General features: G+C 40.8%; 1 protein-coding gene across 1 annotated transcript in view; it reads left to right on the forward strand.

Moving 5' to 3' along the window:
• fancl (FA complementation group L) overlaps window positions 1-24789 on the forward strand; it is a 123645-nt gene that overhangs the window by 67388 nt on the left and 31468 nt on the right. Inside the window, exon 7 of the mRNA XM_062058887.1 lies at window positions 12347-12415. Coding sequence (XP_061914871.1) covers window positions 12347-12415 — 69 coding nt within the window. The remainder of the gene's footprint in view (window positions 1-12346; window positions 12416-24789) is intronic.

Consider the following 24789-nt stretch of genomic DNA (forward strand, 5'->3'; position numbering starts at 1 on the left):
TATATATATATATATATATATATATATATATATAACAACCATTGTTTTAAAAATATATCTAAAAAAACTTGTGACAGTTGATGAGGTGGAGACTTGTCCAGGGTGTACCCTGCCTTCCACCCGAGTGCAGCTGGATAGGCTCCTTGACATCGAGAGAGAAAATGGATGGATTGAGGTTTTACCAAGTAGCTTATTAATTTACTCGTATTTCTCGTGGTATACAGTTTTTTTTGGTAATTCCCCTCCGTGCGGTGCGACATGACCAGCTGGCTCTGTGTCGCCTTTGCCTTCCAGAACGCAGACTTTCTTACCTCCCTCAAGAGGTTATGTTTTCGCCAGGGTTTGTTTGTCGGTTTCTTCGCAACATAACTTAAATAGTTATGGACAGATTTTGATGACATTTTCTGAAAAAGTGCAAATAAACTCTACTATGAGTACGAGTACAAACACACTTCACTTCGTGCTTATGGCGGTCTCGCGCTGCGCAGAGGATTCTGAGAGATGTAGTTTGTTTTCAGCCCCGGCCAATGCTAAAGAGCCAGAAAAAAACTACACCCACCAATTTCTCGTTTGATACCGTCACACGTCACCGCAACATTGTGAAGACTTTGAAATTGCAATAACGCGGTATCTATATCGCCGTTACATTTCTCAACCAGCAATTAAAAGTTATTCACTGCTTTGTTTGTATTAACAGTAAACAATCAAAGTAGTTTACCAAAATAATGATATTTTTGTATGTCTGTACTCTTTAATGATCACAATAACCACTTGTCAGGAAAACACACATTACATTAGTATCACCAAATTGCAATGGAAAATTGTAGTTATCAGTTAGATCCGGAGCTTGACATCTACTAGCAATAGCTTGTTAGCATGTAGTATTTTCTTCTTCTAGTTACATTCCTATAAGCTGAAATGACCACAATTGCCCCCTAGCGTACAAGAGGGACACTGCGTAAGGTCAGTTTTGTACTGCGCAGTTTTTTGAGGCATGACACTGCATGATGCCGATAAAGCATGTTTCCCGGGGTCACATGCGACTACCCCTGTTATCGCATCTCGCCACGGCAGCCGGGCCCACCTTACCATTTGAGAAGAACTGCATTTGAGAGAGAACATGAAAACTACGTATTTTATTTAATTGACAAATCAAACTAATTTAGTCCATGGAAACGACTGACTGATACAACTTTGACTGCAGAACTTCATAATGTCAGTTTCTATTAAACACAGTGCAACCTGTGCATTTGTCAGCTCACGCTGGAACATGTTTTCCGCGGTCATTAAAAAGCATTAAAAGTCATTGAATGAATTTTGCAAAAAATAAGGTCTTAAAAGGCATTAAAAAGCATAAAATTTGATGTCCAGAGGCATTAAAAACATTTAATACAATTGTAGGCCTGGGCTAATAGTTATTAAGTCAATCAATGGAAGTGAAGTGAAGTGAATTATATTTATATAGCGCTTTTCTCTAGTGACTCAAAGCGCTTTACATAGTGAAACCCAATATCTAAGTTATATATTCAAACCAGTGTGGGTGGCACTGGGAGCAGGTGGGTAAAGTGTCTTGCCCAAGGACACAACGGCAGTGACTAGGATGGCAGAAGCGGGGATCGAACCTGCAACCCTCAAGTTGCTGGCACGGCCGCTCTACCAACCGAGCTATACCGCCCCATGGAACAATAAATGAAAATGAACTAAATGATGGTGCCGCCATCTATAATTGGTAGGTCTGTTTTGTTTTTTTGGGTCTTGTCTTTGTCTCTGGCTTTCAAAAAGGATACCAGAGGTATTTTGATCTCCGGAAGCATGAACAATGCTCCCTCCATAGCGGCCACTCCGCTTGAACGGCAAAATCAAATGGTTCTGGGGTCCCAAGCTTTGCCATTATTTCATCCCTGTAGGCGTGCTGTAGGCTTGTCGCGACTACTTTATTTCAGTAATCTTCAGTTCAAAACACATTAGCTATCTTGGGTAATCTTAGAAACTCTTGTGACCCTGACATCTCACGTGACCGACGGTGGTTTAGGATGGACAACCAAGGCAACTGTCACAACAGACCACAACTATTTTATTCTCTGACATTCCCACATTAAATCAATAAGAGTTCCTTCAGCTGCCTCCCTGATACTTAATACATATTTTGCTATCTACTGTACCCATTTTAAACAAATGAGAGGGTGTAAAATACAGTCTATTCAAGATGGTAAATTTACTCAGCTTATTTTAATTAATCTAGGGCTTATTGGCATTTTTAAATATCATTCCATGATGTCTTTTTAGAAGATGTTTTGATAAAATCAGTCATCCATTTCTCAACATATGCATCATTTGCATTCCTAATAGGATGTTCATTTATTATTCCATAAAGCATTTTAGCTTTTTTTAAATTGTATTCTCATTAAAAAGTGTATCCTCCAGCACGTGGCTATTATAAGACATACTTTCAGAGGATATGTGTTTTTACAGCATGTTTTAAAGAGATACAATTTAGAAAATTACTTTTGGGTATATTATATTGATCAACTTATTCATTGAGGTCTCAGCACTTGACCACTTTTATTTGACGGAGTAAGCTGCTTGTCAGTCATCCACGATCTTTGTATGCGCAGGCGGGATCTACTTGCAATTCTCTTCCACACGTTTTTCTGTATGTAATAGTGGTCGTCGTAAACAATGGCATCTGAAGCGACACTCACTATAATGTTGGAGCTGGAACGAATACTTTTGAAACAACGGTCGTTTTTACACATTGCTTCAAAACTGTAGGATAAGACGTTCATGATGGTGGACTGTGTGAACCCCACAACAATATGAGACATACAATTCAAACAATCAGATCACTGAAGAAAACATGACTCTACACATTGTTTCTAAATATTAAAGTGACGGTTTGCAACATTTACACAGATGCTTAGAGGACGCCAACTGTCCAATGTATTTTACACAGTATAGCCTCTTACGGCTTCTCGTACGTAGTGACGTATAAACAGTGTTGGGTTAGTTACTGAAAACCAGTAACTAGTTACAGTTACTAGTTACTTTATATCAAAAGTAACTCAGTTACTAACTCAGTTACTTACACCAAAAAGTAATGCATTACTGTGAAAAGTAACTATTTAGTTACTTCTTCTACTTTTTTTTTTTTTTAAAGCTCCCATTAATGCCCTTTTAGCCTTCATTTCAGTACTGTTATTGCACTTGAGAACAATACAATGTGTTGATCAACTTCACATGCATTTGCATCACTGAACTCTGCTAAGCAATGTGGTCTACATACAAGACACAAAGACAAAGATATGTTTCAAAGGGCCAATTTATTTCAGGCCAGAACAAAGTGACAAAACTATTTTAATTAGCTGCAACATAACATATATAAGTAACAAACAGCATAATAACAACATAGCTGTAAACCTGGCTTCACCTAAGGAAGACACACGTGACATACACAAAGCCTAACCAGGCAGATTTGAATTGTTGTTTTGGGCAGTAGACGGGATCTTTGATCCAAGACACAACTTACATTTAACTAAAATGTTCTTTTCTTTGTGCTTGACAAAAGAAAAGGGAGAATATCTCATACTTGCCAACCCTCCCGAATTTCAGTGCCTCTCCCCGGGACAACCATTCTCCCCAATTTCTCCCGATTTCCAGCCGGACTTAAGGCACGCCCCCTCCAAGTCCATGCGGACCTGAGTGAGGACAGCCTGTCGTCACGTCCGCTTGGCCAACCAAAAAGTAACCACAGATCACTATACCGTATAGTGTTCTGTGGTTACTTTTTGGTTGGCCAACGGTTTACGTTGTATTGCGCACCCCCCTTCCGTCCCCTCCCCTCCCCTCCTCTTCCCACACCCACACCCAGACACACACAGAGCGCAGAGGAAGATTCAGAAGCACGTCACTGCAGCGCTGCAATAAAACACACTCAGATCTTCTGTTTCTAGCCGATACTACATAAAAAATAACGTAAAATAACGCAGTAACGTATCATATAGTAACGGTAACTGAGTTACTGAATATAAAAAATAACGCGTTAGATTACTAGTTACCGCCGAAACTAACGGCGTTACAGTATCGCGTTACTTTGTAATGTGTTAGTCCCAACACTGCGTATAAACGTACGCACGTAACACATACAAGCGCATTAACTTTAGGTGTTGTTAGTTAATAACAGCAACATGAGTGCAAATTGTTAGTTACTTCTCTTGGACTGCTTTTGTAACAGTGCAAACGCTCTCTGTGTGTACCTGTATGTGTTGACGAGACCGGGTGAGTGACAGCCGTATACACCATACATTTTATTTGGGCCGGTAAACATTTTTAGTACATAAACTTTAATTGTGAAAAATATAAACAGTTGTCAAATAAATGTGTTCTGTTCAACCACTAATGGTAACATAAGCTAGCCGGTGGGGGTGTATTATATTTTCTGTTTTGAAAAATGTTACTGTGAGGAAATTACAAACAGCACCTTTAAATATAAATAATTGTTCTCTATAGTTTTCAAATAGTAATCAAGAAATGTACAAAACTATTATAAGAAAAATATATACAAAAGAAACACGTGCAAGGGATAACTAAAAAATAGAAAAAAAAAATAAGTATTCAATACGATTTTTAAAAAAATATCGTCTTTGATTTAAATTTTCTTAATATTGTCTTTTATGTGGGAAGTTTACATAACCTTTTTCTAGTCATCATTAATTAGTAAGTGCTGAGGCTAAGCTAGATTTTTTTGGATGTGCACTAAACATCTGCGGGAAAAGTATGTGGGGGAGGAACAAGACACGTTGCGTACGCAAGCTGTGTGACGCGAGAGTATATTTTAGCCTTTAGCTAACACACACAGAATGCACGAATATCGCCTCGTGAGTCATGACTCATGAGGGAGAAGCATTGCTAATTAAGTAAAAAAGGTTATTACAAAGTCAAATGTCCCTGTGTGGATTATTTCATCTGAAAACTGAATGAGCAACATGAGCCCATCAATATGGACGGACGAACAAGCAAGTATGGCTTTGGGAGCAAAAAAAATAATTCAGTCCATTGTATTTTAATTTGTTTAACTAAAAATAAATACGTTTTTAAATTATTCACCTTCCAATTAGAATAGTAAAAAAAACACAATAATAAGCAAATAAGTTTATTGCGTTTGAAAGGGCTACCTGCGTTATTATTATATAGTATGATTAGATTGTTTAATTTGGTCACAAAATAATACTGGCAATAATGTCATTGATCAGCAATACTAATACATTTTTTGTCCAGCAAAATAGGTTTTCAGTCGAGGTGTAACCTGCTTGATTAATATCCTGATTTATGTCAGCCCGGGACTTGAATCTGTGTCCGTTGAATTAGAATGCAGCGTGCTAGCTACTAAGCTAAAAACCTGAGCTGTCAACTCAGGTCTGCTCAGTTGACAGAGAGTGAGGTCTTCCAACGTACACATCAGCCATACTGGCTGGGCCAAGGGTCTCCCCTAGATTGCCAATATACCTGTGGTGGTGTGGGAGCCTAGCTCGCGGCGGGGTTATGGTCGTGGTCACTATGACATCATCATCTAATTTGCATAATCTGCTGTGATGATATGATTTATTTTAAAAAGGCTCAAAAAATGTATACATACATTTAAAAACAAATGTTATTTTAATTAGTATTAACATATATTTTTATATTGCTTTTCAAGTGTCTAGAGACGTTTAATGACTTTTTTATTAAAAACCATTAGCAACAAATCTAGCATCTTTTTCTGGTGTTAATATAACATGTACTCGTGTTTAGAGATTACTTCTGTCCCTCATTGTCCCTGACAAAAGAGGTGAGCTGCAGCAAGCATAATGTCACACTTGCTTGGCGCTGCTGCTCCAGTTGGATTTTCTCTCCTTAAAAGCTGTCACTGTCCTCTTAATATTTTCACATTTTGTAGATCGCTGTCGGCGTGTATATCTGGGATAGATTAAAGTTGCGTACACATCGCAGACATGCTGACAACACTCCAAAACATCCTGCTTTCTCCACGCTGTTTTTGGTGATCGTCTTTTTTCTGTGGCCGAGTTTTTGGTGCATCACTAGTCAATATTGTGCAAACAATAGGCTATATATATGTGTGTGTGTGTGTATATATATATATATATATATATATATATATATATATATATATATATATATATATATATATATATATATATATATATATATATATATATATATATATATATATATTTATTTTGCCGTTTGTTATAATAAGATAAAAAAAACTTTGAAATAGCGTCAGACTTTTTGGGATTTCTTCTAAGGGCTACAATACATTATATTTCTTAAATTTTTCACGTTAAAAAAACTTATTTTCAAGGTGTGGCGGCAATGAAAATGCCGTGTCGGTGCGCCACATTCAGTGGGAAACCCTGCAGGCCTATACAATAATAGAAAAAACATTGTTACCGTATTTTCCGTACTATAAGGCGCACCGGATTATAAGGCGCACCTTCAATGAATGGCATATTTCAAAACTTTGTTCATATATAAGGCGCACTGGATTATAAGGCGCACCTATGCATCCATTAGATGGAGCTGCGCTAAAGGGAATATCAACAAAACAGTCAGATAGGTCAGTCAAACTTTATTAATAGATTACAAACCAGCGTTCTGACAACTCTGTTCACTCCCAAATTGAATAAACAGCTGCTTTATTATTTTACCCGAGGTAAAGTCAGTGACGTGGTGTTTTGTTTATCTTTTAACAACAGCAAGGTATAACATGTACCGTATTTTTCGGACTATAAGTCGCAGTTTTTTTCATAGTTTGGCAGGGGGTGCAACTTATACTCAGGAGCGACTTATGTGTGAAATGATTAACACATTACCGTAAAATATCAAATAATATTATTTAGCTCATTCACGTAAGAGACTAGACGTATAAGATTTCATCGGATTTAGCGATTAGGAGTGACAGATTGTTTGGTAAACGTATAGCATGTTCTATATGTTGTAGTTATTTGAATGACTCTTACCATAATATGTTACGTTAACATACCAGGCACGTTCTCAGTTGGTTATTTATGCGTCATATAACGTACACTTATTCAGCCTGTTGTTCACTATTCTTTATTTATTTTAAATTGCCTTTCAAATGTCTATTCTTGGTGTTGGGTTTAATCTAATAAATTTCCCCAAAAAATGTCACTTATACTCCAGTGCGACTTATATGTTTTTTTCCTTCTTTATTATGCATTTTCGGCAGGTGCGACTTATACTCCGAAAAATGCAGTTGTGCAACATTTATATCACATAGTGGAGGGGAACTTTTCCCTGATTCAATAAACACATAAAAAACAGTGATACTGTTACAGTAAATCAAACGTTAGTGCAATCACAATATACAAACCCCGTTTCCATATGAGTTGGGAAATTGTGTTAGATGTAATATAAACGGAATACAATGATTTGCAAATCATTTTCAACCCATATTCAGTTGAATATAACTGATAAAAAATTATTTTTTTTGCAAATAATCATTAACTTTAGAATTTGATGCCAGCAACACGTGACAAAGAAGTTGGGAAAGGTGGCAATAATTACTGATAAAGTTGAAGAATGCTCATCAAACAGTTATTTGGAACATCCCACAGGTGAACAGGCAAATCGGTAACAGGTGGGTGCCATGATTGGGTATAAAAGTAAATTCCATGAAATGCTCAGTCATTCACAAACAAGGATGGGGCGAGGGTCACCACTTTGTCAACAAATGCGTGAGCAAATTGTTGAACAGTTTTAAAAAAACCTTTCTCAACCAGCTATTGCAAGGAATTCAGGGATTTCACCATCTACGGTCCGTAATATCATCAAAGGGTTCAGATAATCTGGAGAAATCACTGCACATAAGCAGCTAAGCCTGTGATCTTCGATCCCTCAGGCTGTACTGCATCAACAAGCGACATCAGTGTGTAAAGGATATCACCACATGGTCTCAGGAACACTTCAGAAACCCACTGTCAGTAACTACACTTGGTCGCTACATCTGTAAGTGCAAGTTAAAACTCTCTTATGCAAGGCGAAAACTGTTTACCAAAAACACCCAGAAACGCCGTCGGCTTCGCTGGGCCTGAGCTCATCTAAGATGGACTGATACAAAGTGGAAAAGTGTTCTGTGGTCTGACGAGTCCACATTTTAAATTGTTTTTGGAAACTGTGGATGTCGTGTCCTCCGGACCAAAGAGGAAAAGAACCATCCGGATTGTTATAGGCGCAAAGTTGAAAAGCCAGCATGTGTGATGGTATGGGGGTGTATTAGTGCCCAAGACATGGGTAACTTACACATCTGTGAAGGCGCCATTAATGCTGAAAGGTATATACAGGTTTTGGAGCAACATATTTTGCCATCCAAGCAACGTTACCATGGACGCGTCCCTGCTTATTTCAGCAAGACAATGCCAAGCCACGTGACTGGCCTGCCTGTAGTCCAGACCTGTCTCCCATTGAAAATGTGTGGCGCATTATGAAGCCTAAAATACCACAACGGAGAACCCCGGACTGTTGAACAACTTAAGCTGTACATCAAGCAAGAATGGGAAATAATTCCACCTGAGAAGCTTAAAAAATGTGTCTCCTCAGTTCCCAAATTTTTACTGAGTAGTGTTAAATGGAAAGGCCATGTAACACAGTGGTGAACATGCCCTTTCCCAACTACTTTGGCACGTGTTGCAGCCATGAAATTCCAAGTTAATTATTATTTACAGAAAAAAAAAAAGTTTATGAGTTTGAACATCAAATATCTTGTCTTTGTAGTACATTCAATTGAATATGGGTTGAAAATGATTTGCAAATCATTGTATTCCGTTTATATTTACATCTAACACAATTTCCCAACTCATATGGAAACCGGGTTTGTAGTAACACTCGAAATAGTGCAGAGCTATAACAATATCAATAACTCAACGTTGCTCAAACGCTTAAGTCACACAACACAACACACAAAATAAACATGTAAAGCTCACTTTCCTCATCCACGAATCCCTCGAATTCTTCTTCATCAGTGTCCGAATTAAACACCATTGATTCGTTTATGTTAAATTCTCTCGCTGCTGCTCTATTCCCGTGTTCTACTGCGTGACTGATCGTCTTAAGTTTAAACTCTGCGTCGTAAGCGTGTCTCTTAATAGGAGCCATTTTTGGGTTAGAAGCGCTTCTTCTTCTACAGGGAAAATTAACTCGGCGGCTGCTTACTGTAGAAGAAGAAGGGCTTCTTCTTCTACGAGGGAAAATGAAGTCGGCAGCTGCTTACCATAGAAGAAGAACTTCTTCTACGGGGGAAAAAGAAGTTGGCGGCTGCTTACCGTAGTTGCGAGACCTAAACTTTATTAAAATGAAGTTTAGGTTTGTTGTGGCTCAGTATTGGTCCATATATAAGGCGCACCGGATTATAAGGCGCACTGTCAGCTTTTGAGAAAATTGGAGGTTTTTAGGTGCGCCTTATAGTGCGAAAAATACGGTACTCACAATTTATTTTGATTATACAAACATTTAATAATTTTGATTGGAAGTACAGTGTGATGATTGAAAGGCGGAACCTTTCAATTGGCTATTGTCTATGGCCGGTGAACAAAGTCAGAACACCGGATGCATAGAATTCTACACCCTGTGAGCGTGCTCATGCTGTGGCAAAGAGGGACAAAATTAAATACATGTTGAGAATATGCAAATTTGAGCAAAAGTGGCTGGCTGGCCAACCTTTCACAACCTGGTTAAGGCCTGTCGATTGTAAACCCGGGGAGGCGTTCTGCAGCATGTGCAAAAAGATCTCCAAACGTTGCTCAATGGGCATCAATGCAGTGAAATCACACATGCTATTATGTAATCATAAATTGGCGATTATAGACAGGCAGCAGTTAACGGTGCAAAAAATGTACTCTGGCGTAATTAACAAAGCAGCTTCTGCTGTCGCCACCCCAACTGGCAGTTGGTGCCACCACTTGAGAAAAAATAAATGAATCAAAATACATGTGCGGATTAAACAGTCTTGTTGGCCAATTCTAATTGACTACAAAGTAACAGTTATGATAAACTGTTCAACTATTTAAGATTATCATTGTATCATTGTTAAATGCTTGCAATTTTGCCTATACAGACAGTTGTAAGCTTTGGACTAATAATAAAGTAATAACTATCTGCAGTAGGACATGGGCATTACAATTTTAAATTGCAATAAAAACTGCATAAAAAACATTAAATTAGATTTACTGATACCTGTAGAAACGCTTTAGAAGACAAGACATTCATTGTACAACTAGTGCTGTGCATTATGGACAAAAATATATATCCCCATATAGGCAATTGTATATCCCGTTAACGATATACATTAGATGTATACATATAGATAGTATTTGTTCTTCAAATTATATTTATAAACACGTGAAATGAATGCCAATTTCACTTATCTTTTATCCCTTTATTTATAAAACCCATTTTATGTTTATAAAGCACAAGACACTTAAAACAATAGAAAGTATTTTTAATTCCAGCCAACCACTTATAATTATATTCAATTGTTATTCAATCAATCATCAATCAAAGTTGATTTACATAGCCCTTAATCACAAGTGCCTCAAAGGACTGCACAAACCAGTATGACATCCTCTGATCTGAAACCCACATCCGGGCGAGAAAAAACTCAAAACCCAAAATGGGAAAAAGCAGAAACCTTGTGAAGGGGCCGCAGATGTGGGGACCCGCCTCCTGGGTGACCGGCTGCAATGGATGCCAATTTTTTACAGTTATTGCATTATTCATGATAATGTGAGAGTCCAGTCCATTCAGGGAAAGTGAGAAGGGTGCAAGAAGAACTATAGATTTGATGGACGGGATCCATATGAGCACATCTAATAGACGAGATTTGAGTAAGCTGCCGGACGTGTCCTGTATCTCTGTCGTCAACTGTGTTAGTTTTTATACTGGCCAAACAAATTTTAATTAAAGGCTCATGGACAAACCAACTTTGGGTGTGTGCAAGACTTTGGAATTTTACATCAGAAAGAGAAAACTGTTATCCTTTCAGAGGTAAGTCAACAGGACTTGTCACTGTGCGGTGTCTCCTAGAGAAGTTTGTTTCAACCTATTTTCATATCTGAAATACACTGTGCATTAATGTAGGAGATATAACAAATATTATCAGTTATTGATCTATGAATAGGAGTATTGATTTTTTTCCCAAATACTATACATTGTTCGTCACCCGCAGTGAGCTTAGCTTAGCTAATGCTAACATCCTAATAAATGCTACGTGTGCAACAGAATAAAACAGGCTTTGATTCAAACTTACTATTGTGGAAAATGCTGTGAACACACCAACATGCACCAGGTGATGGCAGTAAGTGATGTTTGAACATCTCACGGCTGCTATCCAGGCTATTCATCATCTCTAACTAACCCGACTTCTTTGGCTTTGCTTCTATGCTGGAAATGAGACAAATTTCACCAAATGTTTTTTTTTTCTTAAAGCGAATGACATCCATTGTGGCAGTTATTGTTACAGCATGTTCGCTGCATATTTGGAACTTGTTTAAGAAAAAACACAACTTTAGGACAGTCCTGCATTCAAGTAAAGATGCTATTCCGATGCAGTAAGACTCATGATGCAATGCGTTTCCACGTCACAGTTTCAGGCCCTATATCTTGAGGACTCCTTGTGTCCTCTAAAATGTATGAGGTTGTCTCGAGCCACTCTGTGCCCAGCTGGCTGTTCTAACTCTCCTGGATCTGTAAAAATAGCTTGGAGTTCTCCCTGTCTTCCAGCTGCTTCCACCAGATCTAACGCCAGGTCATTGTTCTCCAAGCACAGCGAGGGAGGACAAGAGTGCTGGCATGGACACATGGTTGTTTAGGTGACAGGGAAAGCAAGAGGAAAAATAAAGATATGTGTTTAAAGTGAATAGAGAGATTAAGTGTGTAACTCATGTTAATCACGTCATAGACCTCATTCTAAATAATTTTGATTATGGATTATCACTGATCTGCACATTTTGAAACCTCTAAGTAAGGCAAAACTATACAGTTTAGTAGGGTTTCACAAACACACACACCTGCTACATATAATTAAAACACTGAACACAATGACAGTCCTTTACAATTAGGTTGCCCAGCCTATCCTTCGGGCTCACAAAACTGTTTATGGCTACAGTTCAGCCTAAATTATTGGCAGAGCCTTTCTTCATTGGCTAACAAAATTTTCATAACTATAACCATTCAAATTTAATCAAGCTCCACATAAAGCAAAGTCGCTTATGTTTGTATACATGTGACTTTCTCAATCTAGCATACTTAAATGTACCATCTTCTCCATCCACAGTATCCAGCAGAGGCTCCAGAATGCACAGCTGACCTGCCAGTTCCCCTGGTCTTAACATGGACTCCACAGGTATGTACATGTTTCTGACACAACATGTTATATACTGTACATATTAATGAAATCCTGATTGAGCAAAACTATTACATAGGGAGATTCTTCCCTTATAGTCACAGAATTTACCCAACAACTATTAAGAATTAAATTTCAAATGCAATTAAATCCAACTGTGCAACTGTTTTATTCATACTGTAAATATATTGTTAATAGAGAGGAAACGGTATGAACATTCCATGAAAATGTATGGTAACCAACTACAAATTCATCAAGCTTAATCGATCCATCCTTTCATTCTTATTGTGTAACTACCTACTTATTCCAAATTATTTCATTGAATTATTTAATGATGAATGCAATGTTTTATTTTCTAATACACTTTAAATCCGCTGGTCACACCACCAAATATAAAATTTGTATCTAATATTCTTCTGAATTATTTTTTGCAAACCTTGCATTGAAGCACCCACATTCCAAGAAAGTGGGTTTTTAGAATTTACTTTGTTGACTTTCTATACTAGGGGTGTCCAAACTATGGCCTGCGGGCCAGGTGCGGCCCGTTGGAGTCTTCAGTGCCGCCCGCAAGATGTCACAAGATTGACTCGCAGCGTGATTTTGCCAATTGATTGAATATAAGTGATATTGCCGCCCTCTTGTTGGCGAAGAGAGAAGTGATGATCAATGACCATGAATTTCAATTGAAAGTGACTTGAGCACAGCATCACTAATGTGACCCAATCCAAACAACTTTCCCCATTAATGGTGTAAATCAGAGAAATAAAAAACTAATATTTACATTTAAGAAACAAGTCACTGCAGCGCAGGCAAAGCCATGTTTGACATTCAGACAACATCCAATGGCGAGGACCTTAAGTTATTTTAATGTCACAGTGAGAGAGAGCGCAGCTTTGGGGCAAAAGTGTATCTGTTTTTCCAAAGTGAGCCCTGGGGGCCATTTGCGGCCCGCTGCTAATTTTTTAACAGCCTGTTGCATTTTCTACAAATACTATAAATAAATAAATAAAAAAGCGGAATAAAAGAGCTAACAGGTGAAATATAATGAGAAAAACTTGCAATGTTGACTCTAATAACACAAAGCTGCCATGCAAGCTGTTTTTTTTTCTTTAAAGCTGTCTTTGCTCAAAGAATGATAAAGAATCAAAATCAATGTTGTTACGAATAATTGACCTATTCAAGGCTCCAATTACTTCCCATTAAATATTCCACTTTGAAATAATTTTTGGGGAAAAATATTGTGTATATTTAGTTTGCCATATAAAACAACAAAGTTTTCTTCGAAAAGGGCGAAAAACAAACACATTAAAAGTAAACATTAAAAAGATAATCCATCCATTTATCCATCTTCTTCCGCTTATCCGAAGTCGGGTCGCAGAGGCAGCAGCCTAAGCAGAGAAGCCCAGATTTCCCTCTCCCCAGCCACTTCATCCAGCTCCTCCCAGGGGATCCTGAGGCATTCCCAGGACAGCTGGTAGACAAAATCTCCCCAACGTGTCCAGGGAGGTGTCCGGGGGGCATCTGACCAGATGCTTGAAACACCTCATCTGGCTCCTCTAGATGTGGAGGAGCAGCGGCTTTACCTTGAGCTCCTCCCGAATTACAGAGCTTCTCACCCTATCTTTAAGGGAGAGCCACCCTACGTAGGAAACTAATTTTGGCCGCTTGTTAAGTTAAAGTTAAAGTACCCCTGATAGTCACACACACACTAGGTGTGATGAAATTACTCTCTGGGTTTGACCCATCCCCTTGTTCCATTCCCGTGATCGTGTCCTTTCGGTCATAACCCAAAGCTCATGACCATAGGTGAGGATGAGAACGTAGTTCGACAGGTAAATTGAGAGCTTTGCCTTCTTTACCACAACAGATCGATACAGTGTCCGCATCACTGCAGACGCACGCCGCAAGTCAATCTCACGATCCACACTTCCCTTACTTGTGAACAAGACCCCAAAGTACTTGAACTCCTCCACTTGGGGCAAGATCTCCTCCCCAACCTGGCGATAGCCCTCTACCCTTTTCCGGGCGAAAACTATGGACTCTGACTTGGAGGTGCTGATTCTCATTCCAGTCGCTTCACACTCGGCTGCGAACCGATCCAAATAAGAGCTGAAGATCCTGGCCAGATAAAGCCATCAGGACCACATCATCCGCAAAAAGCAGAGACCTAATCCTGCAGCCCCCAAACTGGATCCCCTCAACGCCCTGACTGTGTCTATATATTCGGTCCATAAAAGTTATGTAAGGAATTGGTGACCAAGTGCAGCTTTGGTGGAGTCCAACCCTCACTGAAAACGGGTCCGACTTACTGCCAGGTCCATGCTCTGACACCGATCATAAAGGAAGCCTACCGCCACAATCAGACATCCCTCCCCACAGCACTTCTTGAGGGACACAGCCGAATGCCTTCTCCAAGTCCACAAAGCACATGTAGACTGGTTGGGAAAACTCCCACGCACCTTCAAGGACCCTGCCAAGAGTACAGAGCTGGTCCACAGTTCCATGAACAAGATGAAAACCACACTGCTTCTCCCGAATCCGAGGTTCAACTATCCAGCATAGCATCCTCTCCAGTACACCTGAATAGATTTTACCGGGTAGGCTGAGGAGTGTGATCCCTCAATAATTAGAACACAACCTCCGGTTTCCCTTCTTAAAGACAGGAAACACCCCTGTCTGCCAATCTTGTCAACCAAGACAGCCCCACAGCATCCAGAGCCTTGAGGAACTCAGGGCGGATCTCATCCACCCCCAGGGCCTTGGCACCGAGGAGCTTTTTAACTACCTCGGCAGCCTCAGCCCCAGAAATAAGAGAGCCCACCACAGGTTCCCCAGGCACTGCTTCCTCATAGAAAGACATGTAGGCGGGATTGAGGAGGTCTTTGAAGTATTCCCTTCACCGATCCACAACATCCTGAGTCGAGGTCAGCAGCACACCATCCTCACCATACACGGTGTTGAAAGTGCACTGCTTCTCTCTCCTGAGGCGGTAGATGGTGGTCCAGAATCACTTTGAAGCACTCTGGAAGTAATTTTCCCGTGTCCGAGTGTTTGCCTCCGCAACTGCTGAAGCCGCTCACCGCTTGGCCTGTCGGTACCTGTCGGTAAACTGCACAAAGATGGCCCACAGAAGTTCCTGCATTTCGAAAGCTCCTTTTGTTCTTCTTTCTCTCCGTTGTTAAGTTTGTTGTTTTAAAAATACACAAGAAATATGAAATAAACAAGTATCCGGGTATATTCCAATTGCGGTCGTGGGATTGAAAGAGAAGTCTTAGAAACACCCTCAACTGTGTTCAACCAATCATCATTCGACAGCACAGCCCGCCCACGAAAAGGTTCCTGGCCGCTTGAAAAAGTCCCACCTAGGTAGGTGGAATTCCGAATGGTTCCGGAAGAACTAAATGTACCCGGATAGTTTTTGGTGGAAATACAGGGGGAACTTTATTTACCGGGTAAGTGGGGAAGTTCCTGGAAAAGTACCTGCGGTGGAAAAGGGCTTATTGGTCACAACAAAAATGTTGAGGGAAATAATGGAAATTATGCATTTTGGGGTCAAAACAGTCGCCCTCATGCAACATTTATTACAGGGGAACCACACTTTTTTATGGAATTTTTTGTCCATCATTCACAATTCAATGTCACTTCCTGTCAACGGGTTTGGACGCAAAGAAAAAAGCTTTTGCCACAGGGTTTTTTGGTTTTGTTTGCTGAATATTTTGAAGTTTAACTAACCACGGATCACAGCTACAGGAAAGTTTACTGACATCTTCAAACTGCTCTTGGTCAGCTGAGAGACACAGATTTGCTAAAAAAAAAAAAAAAAACGCATTGGAAGAGCTGTTAGCCTCAAGCCAATGGCCCCTTCCACAATTCAAAGCAGTTGCCTAGCAACCTGAAGCCACAATCAAGCTGAGAAAGTTCATAGCAGTATTAAAGTGTTTTTTAACCAAACAGAGTGACACCTCCAGTTGCGCTCTGACCCGCGCAAGGTACGAAATTGTTGAAATATACAAGTTAAAAGTGCCGCGAGTCGCTAAAAAGGCAACCGCCGTTTGCGGACTGCTATAGTAACAATGCAGAGATCCAAGCTACGTTACTAATCTTAAAACCTTCGCTCTCATCAAATGAGTCTCTGAAAACAAAACACGAATGGAAAAAAACATCACATTGATGTTATAGAAAATTGACAACCTGAAAGCAGATGTGGCAAGTCCAAGCTCAGTGTACACAGCAGATATGCGAATCCTGCAAGCAAACCCAGAACAACAACTTGAACACGGAGCTTTGTGATCTTAAAGATATGATGAATCTCTTTAAAGGAGCAAACAGAAATGCGACAAGAAATTAAGATCTTCAAAGAGGAAAACTTAGTCATGCATCAAGAAATTAAAGTTGTGCGACAAGATAACATAATTCTGAAGGAATTCATCGATGACATGGATCAGGATAAGCGAATTAATGATATTGTGACAGCTGTGGATATTAGAGGAGAACCAGATGAAATGTATGTCGCCTGAGCAGAGCAACAAGTAGTAAACTTTCTGCAGTCAAAGGGAATTGATGTCGATATTAGCACCATCAACACATGCGTCCCACTGAATGGAAGAAACAACAAAAATGGTGGTGGCAACTCTAGTTATTCCCGTGAAACTTGCTAACAAGAAATCGCACTGCTTAAATGGAAAAAAGCTCAAGGGTACACGTGTACATGAATGAGCACCTCCCAAATGTAATGCTGACATCGCCAAGGAAGCATGCAACTTGAGGAAGAAAAGGAAAATTCAGAGAACTTGGAGCGCTAACTGCAAAATGTACATCAAGCTAATTGGAGTTCCAAAAGCAAGAGTGCTTGTTGTCAAAGGCATCAAGAATTTGGACAAATATTAAAGTTGATACTGCTTTGACAATGATGACAATAAAGGAGTCTGACAAAAAACTAACATCTCCATTTAGTTTTTTGTCAATCAATACTATTATGTTCCAAGGGACCACTGAACAACAAGACCTGGATTCAGCATGACATCCATCTACACTCACAGATATTATTGAAACAACACTAAAGATTGCTGAACAAGAAGATATGGAACTGAAAAACTTCTGCAACAATGACCAGAAAATCCGGGTTTCTGACAATGACATTGATCCAGATACAAATTTTTTCTCCCACAACAGTAAAAAAAAAATGGTTTATTATGCGGGTAAACAATATAGTAGCAACATTAAATCTGACAACAAATGATCAAACAGCAGAAACTTGTATGCAAACTACCTCCATTAAAGGCCTACTGAAATGAATTTTTTTTATTTAAACGGGGATAGCAGATCTATTCTATGTGTCATACTTGATCATTTCGCGATATTGCCATATTTTTGCTGAAAGGATTTAGTATAGAACAACGACGATAAAGATTGCAACTTTTGGTATCTGATAAAAAAAAGGCTTGCACCTACCGGAAGTAGCGTGACGTAGTCAGTTGAACATATACGCAAAGTTCCCTATTGTTTACAATGATGGCCGCATGAAGTGAGAGAGATTCGGACCGAGAAAGCGACAATTTCCCCATTAATTTGAGCGAGGATGAAAGATTTGTGGATGAGTAAAGTGCAAGTGAAGGACTAGTGGGGAGTTGAAGCTATTCAGATAGGGAAGATGCTGTGAGAGCCGGGGGTGACCTGATATTCAGCTGGGAATGACTACAACAGTAAATAAACACAAGACATATATATACTCTATTAGCCACAACACAACCAGGCTTATATTTAATATGCCACAAATTAATCCTGCATAAAAACACCTGCGTGTTTGTTATGCTAGCTCCTAGCTCCTCTGCTAGCTCCTAGCTCCATAGAACACGCCAATACAATTCAAACACCTGATCAACACACACAATCACTCAGCCCAAAAGACCGTTTACCTAACCCAAGGTTCATAAAGCTTATATATTTTTAAAAAGTTACGTACGTGACGCGCACATACGGTCAAGTTATCGAATGTTTAGCAGCCAAGGCTGCATACTCACGGTACCTGATATTCAGCTGGGAATGACTACAACAGTAAATAAACACAAGACATATATATACTCTATTAGCCACAACACAACCAGGCTTATATTTAATATGCCACAAATTAATCCTGCATAATAACACCTGCGTGTTTGTTATGCTAGCTCCTAGCTCCTCTGCTAGCTCCTAGCTCCATAGAACACGCCAATACAATTCAAACACCTGATCAACACACACAATCACTCAGCCCAAAAGACCGTTCACCTAACCCAAGGTTCATAAAGCTTATATATTTTTAAAAAGTTACGTACGTGACGCGCACGTACGGTACGGTACGTGTTATGCTAGCTCCTAGCTCCTCTGCTAGCTCCTAGCTCCATAGAACACGCCAATACAATTCAAACACATGATCAACACACACAATCACTCAGCCCAAAAGACCGTTCACCTAACCCAAGGTTCATAAAGCTTATATATTTTTAAAAAAGTTACGTACATACGCAAAAAAAAGCCAAAGCTGCATACTCACAGTAGCACGTCTGCGTCTTTGTCATCCAAATCAAAGTAATCCTGGTAAGAGTCTGTGTTGTCCCAGTTCCCTACAGGCGTCTGTGTATCCAAATCAAAAGTCCTCCTGGTTAGAGTCTCTGTTATCCGAGTTCTTCCATCTTGACTGCATCTTTCGGGAATGTAAACAAAGAAGCGCCGGCTGTGTACTGTTGTGGCTGACTACGTTCGAAAAATACGTCCATTTCGCACCGACAACTTTCTTCTTTGCTTGCTTGGCTTCCTTCTCCATAATGCAATGAACATGATTGAAACAGATTCACGAACACAGATGTCCAGAATACTGTGGAATTATGAAATGAAAACAGAGCTTTTTCGTATCGGCTTCAATGTGGAAGGCATACCCGTGTTCGCCGGGCTACGTCACACGCATACGTCATACTCAGAGGCGTTTCGAACCGGAAGTTTAGCGGCAAATTTAAAATGTCACTTTATAAGTTAACCCGGCCGTATTGGCATGTGTTATAATGTTAAGATTTCATCATTGATATATAAACTATCAGACTGCGTGGTCGGTAGTAGTGGGTTTCAGTAGGCCTTTAAGAATTTTTTTTAACAATTCAATAAACCATTCAAAGTGATCACTATCTCAGAAACAAGGATTGATGCTAAAAAAATGTATACATTTAGATCTCAAAGGATATGAACTAAATTACATAAACAGAACTAACAAGAACAAAAAAGGAGGAGTAGCTGTGTGTGATAAGGAATCTAAACTACAATGTGGTAGACAATATTAGACTTAGACTTGGACTTCCTTTTTATTGTCATTCAAATTTGAACTTTACAGCACAGATCAGAACAACATTTCGTTACATAAGCTCATGGTAGTGCAGGATAAAAAAAAAAGCAATAAGGTGCATATATAAATAAATTAATATATATAAATAATATATAAATATATATATAAAATAAATATATACTGTATAAATATTAAATAAACAAATAAATAGATTATTGTACAGATAAATATATTGCACTTTCTCACATTCGTCCACGTTTATGGATGTATGTTATATTGTCTTTTTTATTCCAGCGAGTTAATCCATTTTGGGGGGAGTTGAGGGGATAATTTAATTATGATGCGTTCAAGAGTCTTACGGCCTGAGGGAAGAAGCTGTTATAGAACCTGGAGGTTCTGCTTCAGAGGCTGCGGAACCTCTTTCTAGAGTCCAGCAGTGAAAACAGTCCTTGGTGGGGGTGGGAGGAGTCTTTGCAGATTTTCTGAGCCCTGGTCAGGCAGCGGCTTTTTGCGATCTCCTGGATAGGAGGAAGAGGAGTCCTGATGATCTTTTCCGCCGTCCTCACCACTCTCTGGAGAGACTTCCAGTCTGAGGCATTGCAGGCTCCACTCCAGACAGAGATGCTGTTGGTCAGCAGGCTCTCTATAGTGCTGTATAGGGAGCTGTGCTCTTTTCATCCGACGCAAAAAGTGCATGCGCTGCTGAGCTCTTTTCACAAGAGCTCCGGTGTGTAGGGACCAGGTTATATTGTCAGTTATCTGCATCCCCAGGAACTTGGTGCTGCTTACTATCTCCACCGCTGTGCCGTTGATGTAGAGTGGAGCGTGGCTGGACTGGTGCTTCCTGAAGTCAACAATGATCTCCTTGGTCTTTTTGACATTCAGGACCAGGTTGTTGGTTCTGCACCAGTCAACCAGATGTTTCACCTCCTCCCTGTAGTCCATGTCATTGTTGTCACGGATGAGGCCCATTACTGTCGTGTCGTCCGCATACTTCACAATGTGGTTGGTAGTGGACCTGGCGCAGCAGTCATGGGTCATCAATGTGAACAGCAGCGGACTCAGGACACAGCCCTGGGAGGAGCCGGTGCTCAGGGAGATGGCACTGGAGGTGTTGTTGCCCACTCTCACAGATTGGGGTCTGTCTGTGAGGAAGTCAAGCAGCCAGTTGCAAAGAGGGGTACTGAATCCAAGGGGGGCCAGTTTGCTCACCAGGTGCTGCGGGATGATGGTGTTGAATGCTGAGCTGAAGTCCAGGAACAACATCCGCACGTGTGTGTCCTTTCCTTCCAGATGTTCTAAGCTCAGGTGGAGCGGTGAGGGCGATAAGCAAACTGGTATGGGTCGAATGTGGGGGGGAGTCTGGAGACAATATATTCCTTTACCAGCCTCTTGAAGCACTTCATTATGATGGGGGTGAGTGCAACGGGGCGGTAATCATTGAGGGAGGAGATTGTGGTTTTTTTTGGCACTGGAATTATTGTGGCCGTCTTAAAACATGATGGTACCACAGCCTGGGTCAGCGAGATGTTGAAGATGTCTGTGAGAACCCCAGCCAGCTGGTCTGCACATCCCTTAAGCACCTTGCCCGGAATGTCATCGGGTCCTGGTGCTTTCCGGGGGTTCACTCTCCTCAGGGTTTTCCGGACATCCGCTATATCCAGGTTGAGCGGCTGCTCATCAGGGCGAGGGATGGATTTTCTCGCCGGAGTGGTGTTAAGTGCCTCAAACCTTTCAAAGTAGTTGTTTAGGTCATCTAGGAAGCTGATACTGTTGTCACAGGGACAGGGGGCAGCTTTATAGTCCGTGATGACGTGTATGCCCTGCCACCTTTGTCTAGTGTTTGTAGGGTTCTCGAAGAAAGCCTGCACTTTCTGACTGTGAGCACGCTTTACAACCTTAATGGCCCGGTACAGGTTAGCTCTGACTGATTTTAATGCCACCATGTCGCCAGACTTGAAAGCCTTGTTCCGAGCCTTCAGCATTGCACGTACCTCAATGTTCATCCAGGGTTTCTCGTTGGCCCGTGTGGGGATGTTCTTGATCACACTGACATCCTCCATGCACTTCTGAATGTAAGCGGACACAGACTCTGCATACTCCTCCACACATGTGTGGTGATTTTCGGTGGCGGCTGCTTTGAACATGTCCCAGTCTGTGGTTTCGAAGCAGTCTTGTAATGCTGACATTGATCCCTCTGGCCAGGTCCTCACCTGCTTCACTGTAGCTTGCTTCCTGATCAGCAGGGGCTTGTATGCAGGAATTAGCATCACAGATAAATGGTCTGAGGAGCCGAGGTGGGGGCGTGGTGCAGCTTTATACGCCTGTTTAATATTACTATACACCAAGTCCAATCTGCTTCCACATATTGATGGAAATGAGGGAAAACTGTTGTCATGTTAGCTTGGTTAAAATCCCCTGCCACGGTGAAAACTCCCTCTGGATGTGTAGTTTGCAGTTCATTGATGGAGCAGTACAAAGCATTCAAAGCTTCTTTGGTGATAGCACTGGGGGGAATGTACACTGCTGTGAAGATCATAGCACTGAATTCCCTGGGTAAATAAAATGGCCTGCATTTTATAGTTAATAGTTCAACATCAGGAGAGCAGTGACTTAGACTTAGACAAACTTTAATGATCCACAAGGGAAATTGTTCAACACATGTGATACTATCTTCCAATTATTGCACCAGTTATTATTGACGTATATACAAACACCACCGCCTCGGGATTTACCAGTGAGAGATTTGCTCCTGTCCGCCCGAAACATAGTTAACCCCTCGATGCTAACTGCCTCGTCTGGAACGGTTGGTTTCAACCACGTTTCTGTTACAAATATGGCGCAGCAGTCTCTCATCTTGCATCTTGCATTTAAATACAGCTTCAAGTAGTCCAGTTTGTTCTCCAGGGAGCGAACGTTTGAAAGCAGGATGGAAGGAAGCGGCGTTCTGTGGGGATTAGCCTTTAGCTTTGTTGTTAGCCCCACTCGGCATCCCCGCTTCTGCTTCCGATCACACCGCTTACGTGTCCTCCGTTGACGGTCCCCGCTGGTACTTGACTCCGCTGCGTCAAAGGCCGCTGGATGTAGCCGGCGAAGTATTCCCATGCTAGCAAGGAGGTCCAACGTACACAAAAACGGCCCGATCTATCCACATCCAGAATTGTCTGGTTGTAGAGGGTTTAGTGCGTCTGCCTCACAATACGAAGATCCTGGGTTCGATCCTCCGCTCGGGATCTTTCTGTGTGGAGTTTGCATGTTCTCCCTGTGACTGCGTAGGTTCCCTCCGGGTACTCCGGCTTCCTCCCGCCTCCAAAGACATGCACCTGGGGATAGGCTGATTGGCAACACTAAATTGGCCCTAGTAGTGTGTGAATGTGAATGTGAATGTTGTCTGTTTATCTGTGTTGGCCCTGCGATGAGGTGGTGACTTGTTCAGGATGTACCCCGCCTACCACCCGAATGTAGCTGAGATAGGCTCCAGCGACCCCAGAAGGGACGAGCGGTAGAAAAGGGATGGATGGATGGATGGATGGATGTTGATAATTGTCACACAGTTGTCTTATTTATGAACTGATCCTTCCTTTGCCACCAAAAACTTGGTGGCATATTGTTGGTAGAATTTGTAACTGTAGCAGTACTGTGCCAGAGTTAAGTAACTTACTGTGCCAGAGTTAAAGGCCTACTGAAATGATTTTTTTTTATTTAAACGGGGATAGCAGATCTATTCTATGTGTCATACTTGATCCTTTCGCGATATTGCCATATTTTTGCTGAAAGGATTTAGTATAGAACAACGACGATAAAGATTGCAACTTTTGGTATCTGATAAAAAAAAAGGCTTGCCCCTACCGGAAGTAGCGTGACGTAGTCAGTTGAACATATACGCAAAGTTCCCTATTGTTTACAATGATGGCCGCATGAAGTGAGAGAGATTCGGACCGAGAAAGCGACAATTTCCCCATTAATTTGAGCGAGGATGAAAGATTTGTGGATGAGTAAAGTGCAAGTGAAGGACTAGTGGGGAGTTGAAGCTATTCAGATAGGGAAGATGCTGTGAGAGCCGGGGGTGACCTGATATTCAGCTGGGAATGACTACAACAGTAAATAAACACAAGACATATATATACTCTATTAGCCACAACACAACCAGGCTTATATTTAACATGCCACAAATTAATCCTGCATAAAAACACCTGCGTGTTTGTTATGCTAGCTCCTAGCTCCTCTGCTAGCTCCTAGCTCCATAGAACACGCCAATACAATTCAAACACCTGATCAACACACACAATCACTCAGCCCAAAAGACCGTTCACCTAACCCAAGGTTCATAAAGCTTATATATTTTTAAAAAGTTACGTACGTGACGCGCACATACGGTCAAGTTATCAAATGTTTAGCAGCCAAGGCTGCATACTCACGGTACCTGATATTCAGCTGGGAATGACTACAACAGTAAATAAACACAAGACATATATATACTCTATTAGCCACAACACAACCAGGCTTATATTTAATATGCCACAAATTAATCCTGCATAAAAACACCTGCGTGTTTGTTATGCTAGCTCCTACCTCCATAGAACACGCCAATACAATTCAAACACCTGATCAACACACACAATCACTCAGCCCAAAAGACCGTTCACCTAACCCAAGGTTCATAAAGCTTATATATTTTTAAAAAGTTACGTACGTGACGCGCACGTACGGTACGGTACGTGTTATGCTAGCTCCTAGCTCCTATGCTAGCTCCTAGCTCCATAGAACACGCCAATACAATTCAAACACCTGATCAACACACACAATCACTCAGCCCAAAAGACCGTTCACCTAACCCAAGGTTCATAAAGCTTATATATTTTTAAAAAGTTACATACGTGACGCGCACGTACGGTACGGTACGTGTTATGCTAGCTCCTAGCTCCTATGCTAGCTCCTAGCTCCATAGAACACGCCAATACAATTCAAACACCTGATCAACACACACAATCACTCAGCCCAAAAGACCGTTCACCTAACCCAAGGTTCATAAAGCTTATATATTTTAAAAAAGTTACGTACA

The sequence above is a fragment of the Entelurus aequoreus genome, linkage group LG09, assembly GCF_033978785.1.
Source record: "Entelurus aequoreus isolate RoL-2023_Sb linkage group LG09, RoL_Eaeq_v1.1, whole genome shotgun sequence".
Taxonomy (NCBI): domain Eukaryota; kingdom Metazoa; phylum Chordata; class Actinopteri; order Syngnathiformes; family Syngnathidae; genus Entelurus; species Entelurus aequoreus.